Genomic DNA, 15,539 nt, shown 5'->3' with positions numbered 1-15,539 from the left:
TCTACAGAAGGTGTATCACTGTGGGCAGGATGAAGAGCATAAGTATTCTAAAGACTATGTCCTTTCATATAACTATGAAGGAAAAGGATCCGTAGCTGGCTCTGTAGGCTGTTGCAGTGATCGGCAGGATGAAGAGGGACTTGAGTTTTTAGATCATCTGGAACCCAAATTTAGGACATTAGCAAAGACATGCATAAAGAAATAAAGTGGGAGGCAGTTTGGAGTCAGATGACTTGGTTCAAAACCTGATTGTTACTTACTAGCCCATGCTACCTTTAGGAGACCAGTGAAATCAAATGTCTGTAAAGTGTTTTGCAATTTCTAAGTGTGAGCTAATCGTAGTATTATTAAGCCATAACTTCTCTGGGCCTCAGTTTCCTCATTTGCAAAATGAGGGGTTTGGAGTTGATCCTTTCCACCTCTGAATCTTATGATCCTGGTTGATGATTGTAAATAACTCTTTAAGAGTTTTTCATAGGGATTGTTAAGTTGCAATTTTTTTTTGTCAGAATCTTTTCACTCTCTCTCCCTCTTTCTCTCTCTGCTCACATCTATCTATACATCTATCTTCCAGTATCTCTGTAGCTCTCCCTCATCTCCCTCTACAAAAGGTAAATTTCATCATGGTCTGACTCAGTAGTTTTCATTTTAAAAGGTTATCCATTATTTCCTTTTTTATTTTACACAACACATTGTCTTCCTTTCCTATACTTTAATACAGAATAAGCAAGTGATGATCCACTTGGAATATTTTACACTATGTATCTTTTCTATGAATAGAGATTCCTGGGAAATGAATAGATTGTCAAGGATAACGCAATGTGAAATTTTAAGCTTGTTTGATTATTAGTGAATTCTTTCACTCTGATTTAATGAATAGAAATGTAAGAATTTTAATATCCAAGAAGATAGGAAGTTGAGAAAGAAGAGAGGAATATTGGAGCTATCCTGGCAACAAGAAGATCTGGGTTCAAGTTTCACCTCTGACATATACGTGCTGGGTGATCCTCAGCTTCTCTCTCAGTGCCCTAGGCAACTCTCTAAGACTATGTACTATAGAGAAAGTGTACCTAGATGCACAGTGGAGGGAGTTTCTCTCCAGAGAGTTCTTTATACCAATGAAATCACAGGCTCTATCCCTTACCCAATAACTGCCAGTATTCCTTGGTGGATTCTTTGGATTAGAATTAAAGGTCAGCTTCAAGCATTTTACCCCAGAGAGCTGAGTTTACCTAAAATAAGTGATAATTCCCCATTTTCACAACTCAATTTCTGTCATTAGAATATGGTATGGGTAATTTATTCAATCCTTCTGTTTACAAGGCATTGTGTAAATGCAAAACAAGATGGCAAATGCAAAAAAAGGATATTGGGACTATTAAAATTTTTTTATTACAGTCGGAGAAATGAAAACAAATCAATTTTAAAGTTTTGCAGAAAATGAAAAAAATTTAAAACTGACATATATGTAAAATAATTCAAGTGAATATTTAAAAAAAATTTAAACTTCTCAATTATACATCAGTCCAGAAAAGAGCAGAGTTATTTTAAACAAATAATTTGCTAAGAAATTTTATCATTAGACTTGAAATATCTATAGATAAAAATGACAAATGTCATGGAGATGGTTTTCTATCCAGAAAAATAAGGTGTCTCGTTGTCAAGTGATTGGTTAGATAGTGACTAGGGTGCCTGGTTGGGCTTTTTGTTTCCGTGGCCTTATTTTCTCCTCAGTGGTCATTTCCAGTTTATGTGTTCCTTAAAATGAAAGTGGATATTGGAGCAATAGAGAGAAATCAATATATTTCCCCTACTGTTCATACTATATATACTCAATGTCTTACATATGTTTTAAATGTTATACATATGTTGCATGTGAAATAACATTTTTAAATAACAAAAGTAAGATATAATAAATGACATGAATAAAACTGACTTCTTACACTGAAGACATTTCCAAAGGTACTTCTGTATCTGATTTGCACAGTAACTTTGCACAGGAAAGATGTAGTACTGGCAGGAATGTGATGAGGGTTAATTAGCAACATGAAAAGTTATTCTCATGGAGTTTTGTGGAGAATGCTTTCTGAGGGAAGAGAAACAGGTAGCTGCTGCACCATGAAGTTATTCCCAGCTTTACTTTCTATACTACACTGTCCTCAGAGCTGTCTTAGGGAAGGAACAAGATTGAAAGTATGTGTTTAATCATCATTGCATAAAAGGCTGATGATTTTGGTGGTGTGGAAGCTCCCTCCAGCAAGGCAGATCTCAGTTCATCTCTAACTCACTGTCATAGAGGTTCAAGGAGGTTATATCTCTTGTGCTTATAGTAAATGTCAGAGATCAGATTTGAACTTAGATCTTCCTGACTTCAAGTTTATTATCCACTCTAGCTTGCTGACTTTCACGTATGGAAAAATAAAATTTTATGTTTTGAAGATATATTTCTGCTTTAACTGAGAAAAGTCGTTAAAATTCAGGGGAAAAAGTTGTGCAGAAGTCTGGGAGACAAAGGAGTTCTGAGTTGATTTTCATTGTTTTAAAAAAGACTTGGATATCATTAGTTGGTATCTCTCAGACATATCATTTATATTCTGTTAAAAATAATGTGATTTTGAAGACAGTGCCATGATTGAAATTATAATGTGTATATGCCAGAAGTTTCATAATTTAAGATGTCCAATAAATTAATAAGCTAATACTTATTAATCTATACAAAGAATTATTTTCTGTACTTCTAGTGTTTTAGTCCTTAAAAACAGAACTTAAGGGAGTAAATAGCCAGTGGTAGGGTGGGAAGGAAGAACTGTATTTTGCAATAAATTTACCTTTTTTTTCTGCTTTTCTTTGTAGTATTTTTTTTCCTATACATATAATAGCATAGTGTGATTTTGGTATACATATGTAATTCTTAACAAGAATTAAAATTTCAGGTTACTTACAACTTTTCACAGATATAAATCCTATTATAACATCAGTGAGAATGTTTGCATATTGTTCAAAGGCAAAATATGGTCAATAATTCTTTTAAATTGACAGATTACATTCTACTAATTTGTTTTAATTTTAATGTTATGTGCCTTTCTTTTTTCCTTGGGGAAGATTTTTTTTCTTCCTACAAAAAGTTGTACACTTTCAAAGGTTTATTCACAACCTTTCTGAAAAGTCTATCTTAATTAGTCTATCTTAAATTAACAGTCTATGGCAAGGGAGGAACACCAAATGTCAAAATGATAAAATCAATATTCTGGAGTAGTCTATAAACATAAATAATTACTTACCCATTGGCAAAACTGTGTTTCAGAATGCACATATTTGTCCAGGCTGGCTTTTATAAAGTACAATAACCCTTGATCCTATTTTACCTGTCTTAGGACCATTTTGAAAAATGACATTAGCAAAAATGACAACAGTGAGTATGAAAGTGGCACTGCCTAAGTAATTTTGAGAAATGAGAAATATTAATCAGTAAGCATGTGTTAAATACCTACTGTGTATCAGGTATCAGGCTAGGCACTCCCGACAAAAACAAAAGTGAAAGAGTGAGGATATCATAATTTATTGGTACACATCCAGAATCCAAGAATATAAATCTACTTAAACTCCAAGAGCCTGTAGGGACTTTGGAAATCATTAAGTACACCTCTCCTCTTTGACAGATGAGAAAACTAAGGCTCTAAAACACTCTAAAAACTAAGTGGCAAAGTGAATAGAGCACCGGCCCTGGAGTCAGGAGGACCTGAGTTCAAATTTGGCCTCAGACACTTGACACTTAACTAGCTGTGTGACCTTGGGCAAGTCACTTAATCCTAATTGACTTGCCTTTCCCCCTTCAAAAAAAAAATGAAATGATCTAGCTAAGTTTCCTTAGCAAATTAATGAGAATGCCAGGATGAGGCCACAGGCCTTCTCAAGAGACAAGCTCACAAATTATCAGGAGGATCTTTATGAACTACCAGTGGTCAGTGGGACCCATTCTGAAGAGTACTGATTTAGGAAATTAGGGCCTACATGGTACCAGGGACCTAAGAGAATTATTACTTCTAGGTCTCTACAATCACAATTTATGGAGCAAATATTGGTATTGTCATGTGAGTATGCACGTGTGTATGTGTATATGTGTGTGTGTGGTTAAAAAATGAACATTGGCAATATAAAGTCTTTGTGAAACAGTTAGTCAAAATTTGAGGCAATACAGAGTCAGCCTCATGATTAATGAATTTTTAAAAATTTCATTAAAAAGGTGTTGGAACAAATTAATTTTGTTATGGTATCTTAAAGTTTATGATACTATTTAAAGCATGTAGACTCATTGTTACTAATTACATGTGAATTTTTTCTTAAGTACAACTTCTACTGAGTTCAAAGGGATATCTGTACACAGAACAGTTTCATGGCTATGGGAAAGCAACAAACATTTGTAGCAAGAGACATCCTCACCCTGCTTCATATCCCCAAGTATCTCTTACTCATAGGGAAGAATTATGTGGGAGTATTGAAGTAGATGAAAATTAAGTGTAATTATCATAACTAAGTTTCACTGAATACCAAATTCCTCATTAACCCTTCAAGGTTTTTAATCCTTTGCATTCACTAAATATGGGTATTTTTGTATAACTTGAAATATTTTTTTTAATTCTTGAAGAAAATATATTTATGGTGGTTAGAAAAGTTTTAGATTATTACTCTAGGTAATGTTCTTTTAATAACTACTAAAAGGGAAGCAAATTCTAATGTTAGGGTTTGTTAAATTGAGGGGGGGGGTAGAGAAAAAGAAAGAAAAGGGCCTAGAAAGTATATTTAGAATCTAGACATAATCAGACAAATAAAAATTGGACAAGGAGATTAATAAATCATGGAAATATCTGTTCTTGCACATTCTAACCACTTTTTGTTAGCCACAAAAATTTGTGGAAGCCATTGGACTGTTGACTACAGACATATTTTCTCATTGATATAGGGAATGATGAAAAAAAAGACATGGATAAAGAGAAGGCAGTATTAAGTAGCTGTAAGACTCATGCAAATTGTAGAAAGTCAAGTATAGTTTAAGTGAATATAGTGATTTTTTAAAACTATTTTTTAAGAATGTTTTAGGGACTTAAATAGTAAAACCTTATTGACATGAAATGAGACACTTACAGGCCACAGTAGCAAAATGAAAAGTTTGCCATGATCCTTGTCTAATACATACCTGCAAGCTTAAGTTAAAGGAATGATTTATAAATACTGAATAAAAACAAATTTTCATAAAAGGAGGCAATGTCTCAGGTGTTTTATTCAGAAAGCATGTTTTACCATGGATAGAAACCAACTAAATGTTTTTCATGTGATCTTATATATTTAATTAATCCCACTGTTTCCTAAAGCAGATTTCATCCTTGGGTGAAAGTCCTCACAGAATCTCAGTTGAATGAGAAAACCATATCTAAATTCAATCATTTCAATTAAAAAATTAAAATCACATATTCTATGCAAAGGTCTGTTCCAGGTATTGAGCATACAAAGACAAGAATCCTTTCTAAAACAGAATTGTCAGAGTCATTGAACTATAACATGATTCAAATAAAACCAAAAGATTTTACTGAAAACATAGTTCATTACTTGACTTTGAGGGATAATCTAAAGGTAGGCATAGATTCTTAGTGTACTGCTAAATTATAAAAAGGTGACTTGTTTATATCTATAAAGGTTAAAAAATAATAAACTTATTTTCCTGTATTATATTAATTGAGAAGAGTAACAATTACTATGGAGTTTAAGCTTATATTTGATTTCCATTTAAATTTATAATGAAAATAATAGACTAGAGTCACTGTATAGAAAGTCTGTAACCACTGGTATATATTCAGTATTTGAACCCTTGCCCCATTCCAATCCTGTCTGTATAGAGACACTGGTTTTTCTTTTTTTCAAAGTTCATTTTTACCTTTATCTCTGAATGTTTATACACTTCTGTTATATCATGGGCCTGGCCTCAACCACTTAGTAACTGTGTAACCCAAGTCACATGACTGCTCTCAGCCTCAGTTTCCTCTTCAGTAAAATGGGGATAATCATAACCCCTAGGGTTGTTATTAGAATTAAATGAGATAATATTTGTAAAATGCTTTGCAAACATTAAAGCACTATATAAATTACTTTGTACAAGGTGGCCTAATGAAGCCTGATTTTACCATAGTCGATTAAAACACAGTGATAACTTGATTTATTTTGTTTTCCAATCATTTAATTGAAAAAAAATTCTTAATCTTTTTGACCACATCTTGACCACCAACGAGGAAAATTACCCCCATTATTTGGCAAATTCAATTTATCTAGTCTTGATCATTTATCCAATAAATCTGAATTAAATTTAGAATATTTTTCAGAATTAACCCAGGGGTAGTACCATCAGAGACCAGCTTTAATTGTGCAATCTTGCTTCAGACTCTCCTTAATTGCAGAGCTAGTTTATCCCTATAATTTTTTTAATGCCTTCTTTGTCATGGGTGTGGTTCATTGAAGTATCACAAGGGTGTGGTTAAGACCTGTTAAAACCAGCTACATCCTATTAGGTAACCAGTTCTGTCTTGTAGTTGTTTCTGCTTTTCTGTTTCTAATTGGGAAATAAGGCAGAAAATAAAAAGGAAAACAAGATATTCAAGTGGTGTTCAGGAGTGAAAGATTAAATCTATAAAGAATGACCAGTTTTCCCCATGATTATATTTTATCTGATGGTCAAAACCTGCTTCACAAATAAGTATTACTTTTTTTACATTAGGAACTGGATCTTCAACATCGCTTTCAGTTCTAAAGCATATCATGTTATATTATAGTGAATATAATTGGCCAAAACCACAAACTGGAGAAAGGAAATCATCCCACAGAATCATGGAATGTTAAAGTTAGAAGGTATCTTAAAACATCATCTAACCCAACCCATACCTAGGCCTAAAATCTCCTCTATGAAATGCCAGCTTGATCAAAAGCATGTGTCCTAATAAGCTGACATAATGACTTAATTTGTACACCTACAGCAACAGGGAAATCACTATCTACTACTTTTTTTTTTGACAACTTTAATTGTTAGGAGGTTTTTCATATTGAACTAATCTGCCTCCCTTTCTGGTCCTTTTAAGGCCAAGAAAAGCAATCTCTTATCCATATAACTACACTTCAGACATCCGAAGCAGCTAGGAGCATAGTATATAGAGGAGTAGACCTGGGGTTAGGAAAACATGAATTCAAATGCAGCCTCAGATGTGACCCTAGGAAAGTCACCTAACCTCTGTCTGCCTCAGTTTCCTTATTTATAAAAGGGGGATAGTAATAGCACTCACCTCACAGAGTTGAGAGGATCAGACGAGATATTTGTAAAGTGCTTTGAAAATCTTAAAAGCACTAAATAAACACTACCATTATTATTATTATACTTATATACCCTTCTCTCTTCCAAATCAACTATTTTTCTAACTACATATCCCTAGTTTCTTCAATTCTCATATACCATGGTTTTGAGTCACTTAAAAGATGATTCCAAATTACTTTTCTTAAGTTACCTAAAATATGACCTTAAATTGCTTTTTTTTAATCTCTAATTCCCAATAACCATGGTGATCATATGTTTCAGATTTTTCTAGGATGTCCCAATTTCAAGAAAAGAAATGTTTTAAGAAATCCAGGGGGCAGCTAGGTGGCACAGTGAATAGAGCACGACCCTGGAGTCGAGGACCTGAGAACAGCCTCAGACACTTAACACACACAAAAAAGTTAGCCATATGATCCTGGGAAAGTCACAACCCCAATTGCCCTACCTTCCCTCCTCCAAAAAAGAAAAAAACAAATAAACAAACATCCAGCCAAATTCTCCAGTTGTGGGGATTTTAAGGGAATGAAGACTACCTATAGAGACTGCTTAGGTTATAGGTGCTAGAAATCGTGATAACTAACTAGCCAGAGTCATCCATCAGATCAAGATTTGGACTATAGGCCAGTGGGTCTGAAGATATAGTGATGAAAGCATCATTACAGAGGAGCCAGAAATATCTACTCAGTTACTACACTGATTTTTGATACTTCAGAAGTAGTGGAAAAGGACTTTTAGAGGGGTCTGTAGATTGAAATTGGGGAGGGTAAGGGGAGAAGATGGGGAAGGGATTTTTGGAGGTGGTATATGGATTGAGATTGGAAGGGTAGAAGGAGAAGGTGAAGGGGATTCTTGGAGGTGTGGGTGAGATAGGTTGTGGGAAGACAAGATAAAGTAACAAGATTGGGTAAAAAGAGACTGAGAAAGAAAATCGTGAGTAAAAATAAGAGGGAGGGAAATAGTGATTATAACTTTGAATGTGAATGGGATGTTTTTAGAATCTCTCTTTGTAGAGGTAAAGAACTGGAAATTACATATTCCTATCAATTGGGGAATGTTTATACAAGTTGTGCTATATGGTTGTGATGGAATATTACTGTACTATAAAAAATGATAAGCTCAATGATCTTAGAAAGGTATGGAAAGACTTACATGAAATGGTGAAGAGTGAAATGAGCAGAACCAAGAGAAACATTGTAAAAGCATAAAACAAAAACATACAGTAAAAGCAATATTATTTTAAGAACGATTTTGAATGACCAAGCCATTTTGACTTACAAATATACAAATTAAAAATAAAAGACATATGAAGAAAGATGCTATTTGCATCCAGAGAAAAAAACTGATAAATAGAAAGAAGTATGTGTAGAATTTATATTAAAAAGTATGTATATAGATATATATAGTTATTTATTTATATGTTTGTGTCTAATGGTAACCATCTCTAGATGGGGGGAGGGAAGAAAAAATGAGATTTATATGATAACTTTATTATATATTTGTAAGGGTTATGGGATTTAAAGATCTTCCATGCCCCATTGGACTTGCTGATGTAGCAGGAAGGGGCGGAGCAAGAGGAAGCGGAAGCCAAGCTAGCGTTCCTGCGTTGGCTGGCGGTGGTGGTGACGGCGGCAGCAGCAGAGGCAGTGGCCCCGCTAAGCCCTTTTTGAGTTAGGACTGCTAAGGACTTTCTGCTAAGGACTCCTGCTGAGGACTGCCAGGGGCCGGAGCTGCTGGGAGCGTGCTTCCAGGACGCTGGGTGGTTGCTGTGAGTGGGGAGAGGAGGACCTTTGCCTGAGGTAGCCTGTTCTGTTTTAAAGGCTTGAAAATGTGGGTGCTTTCTACTTTATCTACCTGTGCCAATATCATAACTACTCTGATGGCTTTCACTTTCTGGCTTTGGGACTCAGTCTTTTGGTATCTTAATAAATTTTCTAGTTTATTTCCTCATATGGCAAACATGACGTATTTTGTAATGGATAATTATATCAGCATATTTGTAATCTCTATAGGCATTGTGAATATGGCATTGCTGATACAATATTTAAAAGGAATAGCAAATTGTACATAATATATTTACAATTTCATGCACAATTATCTTTTTTTTATACTATGTGTAAATGCTTGTTTTATTCCTTAAGTTAAAAATCAAATAAATAAGCATGAGGAAACAGAAGCCCAGGGAAGTAATATGACTTGCCCAAGGTGACCCATTACCTCACTGGACCTCAGTTTCCTGATGTTTATTTTTTAATAGTTTAGTATTTTTCTAGGACTATAAAATATTGTTTGGGGAGAGAAGTAGATATGATTTGAACCCATACCACTCTTTTCCCACAAGGAAAAATTGTATTTTAACCCTGATATTTTTATCCTGTGTGATTATTGTTTATAACTTTTATGAAATCTCCATAGAGGTTTTATCCAAAATGCTGAATGGCCTCCTGTGAGTCTTTTTCATGGAAGCTGCTAAAAACATTAGACCTTCTTACCTGTCATCCTTTGCCTTTGCCAATGATGAGCCCTTTTCTTTTTTTGGATCAGATATGCCCTTGATTATATTTTCAAACTGCCTTTAGTATGCAGCAATCACTACAAACATATTTTAGCCTATTTAAACTCGTCATATATCTCTCCTATTGTTCTTGGGATCAGCTACAATTCTGATCCTATATATTCCATATTCAACCTTATACCTAGCATAAAGTTAAAACAAAAGAGTGATGAATCTTTATTAATGGTGAGGTTCTCCAAATGGTTCTGTTTCTATATAACATTGGAAAATATCAGTGACCTTCCAAAGATTATAGAGACAGTTAGAAGTGCTGTGGAATTGGAGAAGAGGAAAATATCCAGGTGTTAAAGAAAGAAAAGAAAATGAAATCTGAATCAGTGTACTTCAGTTTAATTCCTGGCAAAATTCTAGGAGTACAAACTATTTATATTTGGAATATCTTAAAAAATTTCAAGATGGTTATCACAATCTTATCTTGATGTTTTCCATCAACCATTCTTCATATGGTGTGAATTCAAGGACCGCTATCATTCTGATTTTCCTCATCTGGACACTTATATTATTAAAGAGATGCTTAGTGAATTTTTAGAAAAGGAATCAGTGATCACTAAGAGCCAACACAAATTTTTCTGTAGATTTTGCCAAAATAACCTTAATTTTTAAAGAGTTATAAACTAGTTGTTTGAGGAATGTTACAGAAGTAATTTATCTAGATTTTTGAGAAGCATTTGAAAAGGTCACTGAAGCTATTCTTATGGGGGGGGGGGAAAGACACAGACTAAACAATAACATAATTTAGGTAGTTTCCATAACCAAAGAAAAGAGTTATAATTGATGGTTCAATGTTACTATGCAAGGAGGACTCTAATGGTATATGCCGTAGATATGTATATTTGGCCCTATGCTATTAAATGCATTTTATTAATGATTTGGATATATGCAGAGATTATATATATATGTATATATATATATATATATATATATATATATATAAACTTGCATATGACTCAAAGCTAGGGAGTGATATCTAATATAATTGACAATAGTGTCAGGATTAAAAAATGGACATACCTGAACCTTGGAATGAATCTAATAAGGTAAAATTCAATAGGAACAAATATAAAATCTCATGTGTCCAAAAGTATTAATTTCCTAAGTATAAAATTCCTCACTTTCACATATAAAAGAATACCCACAAAGGTCCTCTGAGTTTGGGGATGACTTTGCCTACACACAAAAAGATAAGGCACACGGTGAGGCAAGTAACAATGAAAATGAATGACATCTAGAAATTCCCTATTCTCATTTAACTACACAGGAGAATGGAAGAAACAGGGTGTAAAAACTATGGAAAAATTAACAGTAAAACCATTTAGTAATTATTGGGCAAATGATATTATAAATTTATAGCATTTCTTTTAAAAAATATTTTATTTGATATTTTATTTTCCCCCAATTGCATGTAAAAGCAATTTCCAGCATTCATTTGAAAAAATTTAGTTCCAAATTCTTTTCTTCCCTCTCTCCCCTTCCTCTTCATTGAGAATGCAAGCAATTTGACAGTTTATACATGTGCAGTCATGCAAAATATGTTGCCATATTAGTCACATTGTGAAAGAAAACACACACAGAAAAAGGAAGAAATTTTTAAAATGTATGCTTCAATCTGCATTCAGACTCCACTAGTTCTCTCTCTGGAAATTGATAGCATTTTTCATAATTAGTCATTCAGAATTGTCTTGGATTATTATATTGTTGAGAATAGCTAAATCATTTACAATTGATGAACATATAATGCTGTTATTGTACAATGCTTTATGGTTCTGCTCATTTCACTTTGCATCATTTTATGTAAGTCTTTCCAGGTTTTTCTGAGAGCATCCTGCTCATCATTTCTTATAGTACAATAGTTTTCATCATAATCATATACCACAATTTTTTCAGGCATTGACCAATTAATAGGCATCCCCTAAATTTCCAATTCTTCAATACCAGAAAAAGAGTTGATATAAATTTTTGTGTACACATAGGTTATTCCCCCCCCCCTTTTTTAAATTTCTTAGGATACAGACCTAGTAGTGGCATTTCTGGGTCAAAGGGTATGTATGCATGGTTTTATAGCCCTTTGGGCATATCAAATTGCTCTCCAGAATGACTGAATCAGTTCACAATTCTACCAACAATGCATTAATGTCTCAATTTTCCCATATTCCATCCAATATTTGTCATTTTCCTTTTTTTTGTTTTATTTTCAGCCATATTAGCCAATCTGGATGATGTAGGTTATAGTGTAAGTTTCAAAGGATCATAGATCTAGAGCTGAAAGGCACTTTCAAGACTGTCTAATCCAATTCCCTTATTTTATAGTTGAGGAATGGAGGTCAACAGAGGTTAAGTGATTACCAAGAGTCATAGTTTTACTAAGTTTCTGAGACAGGTCTTTCTGACTCTAGTCCAGCACTTTATCTACTATGAAATTTGGGAAGTATATATTGCTTATCCTGAATGGAGTGAAATCTCCAACCAAGCTAACCCTTTCAGCAGGAAGAAGAGTTCAAAGAAAAAATTAAGGGCATTACCTAGCTAGAATGACCTTGTTCTTTGTTTTAAATAACTTGACAACTGAGGCTGAGAATCTTATGTTAGAGAGGGGAGAAGTCTTGGTTAATCAAGACCCTAAAGTAATATGATACTAAAGGATTTTTTGATAAACTTCCTTGGGCAAAGGTTTCCTGCCTTCTTTAAAAAAAATAGAAGAAAACCTTTCGATATTATTTTAGCTGAAGTATAATGGTAGCCTCTGTTCTTCCTGAGGAAGAGATGGCTAAAGATTTCAAATGATCCAGAAGACAGGGATGATAATGGAGAAAACATTGAACAGCCTCTTTTGGAGACCACAAGTCCAATTTAGTCACATACATTAATAAAGACCCCAAAAGCCCAATGAAGTAATGACTAGAAGGGAAGACTACAAGTCAAGGAGGGTAGGGATCATGAAGAATGGCCTTGAGTTCATGTCATATGATGACTGGTTCAGGGAAACTGGGGGTAGGAGGGCAGATCTGCATAAAGCGGGACAAGAATAAGAAGGAATTATACAATTCTGAAATAGAAGAGACAGTGTAGTGAGTAGGACCAAATTCTAGACTTGGAATCAGGAATATGTAGGTTAAATCCAGCCTCAGACAGTTGCTGAAGGTGTGGCCTAGGGAAGTCATTTTATCCTGCCTTCTCTAAAAAAACTTGAGCATGAGTTTTCTCATGGGAATACTAATAGTACCTACCTCACAGGGATGCTCTGAGAATCAAATGATATAATAAACACGGCTAGTTTTGCACTTCTTCAAGTTCTTTAAAAATACGAGTTATTGCTATTTTTGTTGTTCCATCTATAAACATTAATTTAAATGTTGGTACTTCAAATGTGAGCTGCTTGCCCAGTGACCAGTCCATGAACATGCTACTAAAGAAGCTGATTCATATCAGTCTTGACACTGTCTCTATAAATGAAGTCAGAAGACAAAGGGAAGCTAAGTGGGAGGATGACTCACAGATTTTCATGAAGTCAAATGAAGGAGTTGGTTTTCAGCATTCATCCAAAGGCAACAGGAAACATCATTTTATGAGCCAATTGGATGTCTTACTGCGGTACTCATGGCAGGCATTTGCAAAATGAACATGATGAATGAAGATGCTTTATTGCTTATTCAGCAATGTCTGTTGCAGAGGATGAGGAAGGAGGGAAAAAACTGATAAAGAACTCAATAAGATATTCTAAATTAAGTCAACATATATTTTAAGATTCAGTGACTACAACACAATTAGAGGAGGAGGATTAGGGAAAGTGGTGAAAATATGTTTCATAACATGAGTTAATAGTAAGAAACAAGCAATGCCTTGTAGAATATACTAAACACATGTGTCTATATATTGTGAATTTTTTACTCAAGAAAAATAATCAGAACACACTAGGCATGATGATTACTAAATATTCATAGAATAATGGATCTAGAAGTAGAAGAGAACAGAGAGGGTACCTAGTTTAACCCCCTCATTTCACAGATGAAGAAACTGAGACCTGAGGGGGTAAAGTAACTTGGTCTGGTCACACAGATAAAAAGCATTAGAGACAGGATATAAATCTGGGTTCTTGACCACAAACCCAGTGTTCTTTCTATTGTACCATATTTATTTCTATATTATGATGAAGCTGTGATTTCTTCAGTGTAGATACTGTCTCTAACGATGTGAATCGATCTCCTATGTGAATTTTGTCTTTGCATCTTCCCAAGAATCTGCCAAAATATGTCCACTCCATATGCTGTAGGCATTCCTATGGATATCTAGATATGGTAGGGTTACCAAGTGGTAACCCTAGGGCTTGCCATCTAATTATGTTCTGCTATTACTATGTTGGTGCACTGGATAGAGTGCAGCTTGAAGTCAGGAAGACTCAACTTCATGAGTTCAAATCTGACCTAGATACTAGCTGTGCAACCATAGGCAACTTGCCTCAATTTCCTCATTTGTAACATAAGGTGAAGAAGGAAATGACAGAACACACCAAACACAGTGGGAAAATGGCCAAATTGCTATGTAAGTAGTTCATCTTGTTTTCTGATTGTATGTTTCTTGCATTCCATCCTTTGGAGCACTTCTCAAGAACAATTCCCATTTTTTATTCCTTTCCATTCTCACAATGACCACTTTAGTTCAGGTCCCAATGAATTTATGCCTGCCTTCCCTCCTTCAACTTTTCCTACTCATCTATCCTGCATACTTCTGACAGATTAATCTTTCTAAACACTATTTTCATTGTGCTCCTTCATAGCTTAAGGGTTCATAATGAAATCCCACTGCCTACTGATGAAATCTAAATTCTTCTGCTCAATTTTTAAGACCTGAAAAAATTACACATCCCCCTCTGATGCTTACCCCTCTCTTTTATTCAACTTTAGTTCCATAAATTTGTAGAAATAGGACCATATTCCCACCATGCCAAGTCTCTCTTCCTCTAAACATTGATGTTGTTGTTCAGTCATTTCAGTTATGTCTGACTCTTTATGACTCCATTTAGGGTTTTTTTTTTTTAGCAAAGACACTGGAGTGGTTTGTCATTTCCTTCTTCAGTTCATTTTACAGTTGAGGAAACTGAAGGGAACAGGGTTAAGTGACTTGCCCAGGGTCACACAGGTAAGTCTGAGACCACATTTGAATTCGGGAAGATGAGTCTTCCTGGCTCTACACTGGCATTCTACCCACCAAACCACTTAGTTGCACCTATAAGCATTGATACATTGCTATAATCTGAATAGGATTAAATTAATCCAATTCCTTAAATATGGAATAATTGTTATTTCTTGGAATTCAGTATTTGGTGATGTTCTGAAGGCTTTTGGGCATTTGCTCATGAACCTAGATAACTGATAGTTTTATTTTTTTAAAAAAAGGTTCTTTATTGCTTATTAATTCCAGAATTTTTCCCTCATAACTTCATTTATAAAATGTATCCCAATACAATGATAAGCCTCCCAAATGCTTAAAGCTTTGATTCAGTAGATACAGCAGATCTTGGTAGTTTAGTTTTGTCATGTGACAAGCAAGGTGATCTCCTGAATGGATTCTTGGTGTAATGCACATTTGTACCTTCAAGGAGTAGACATTTTACTGATTTAT

The 15,539-nt window shown here is 34.5% G+C and overlaps 2 protein-coding genes across 3 annotated transcripts in view; both read left to right on the top strand.

The window, feature by feature from the left end:
- Nucleotides 1–2,842, top strand: part of DSC1 (desmocollin 1) — a 42,296-nt gene extending 39,454 nt beyond the window's left edge. Inside the window, exon 16 of one of the 2 annotated variants that reach the window (XM_069099843.1) lies at nt 8–2,842. In XM_069099843.1, coding sequence (XP_068955944.1) covers nt 8–205 — 198 coding nt within the window. In that variant the 3' untranslated portion in view covers nt 206–2,842. The remainder of the gene's footprint in view (nt 1–7) is intronic. The other variant, XM_069099844.1, reaches the window with a different exon arrangement.
- LOC138170484 (desmocollin-3-like) overlaps nt 1–15,539 on the top strand; it is a 375,256-nt gene that overhangs the window by 182,843 nt on the left and 176,874 nt on the right. The gene's annotated exons all lie outside the window — the stretch shown is intronic.

This window comes from Petaurus breviceps, unplaced genomic scaffold (genome assembly GCF_028583685.1).
Source record: "Petaurus breviceps papuanus isolate PSGF00001 unplaced genomic scaffold, PetGlider_PUasm1.0 38, whole genome shotgun sequence".
Classification (NCBI taxonomy): Eukaryota; Metazoa; Chordata; class Mammalia; order Diprotodontia; family Petauridae; genus Petaurus; species Petaurus breviceps.
Note: the sequence above shows the minus strand (reverse complement) of the source record. Positions and strands in the feature narration are given on the sequence as shown.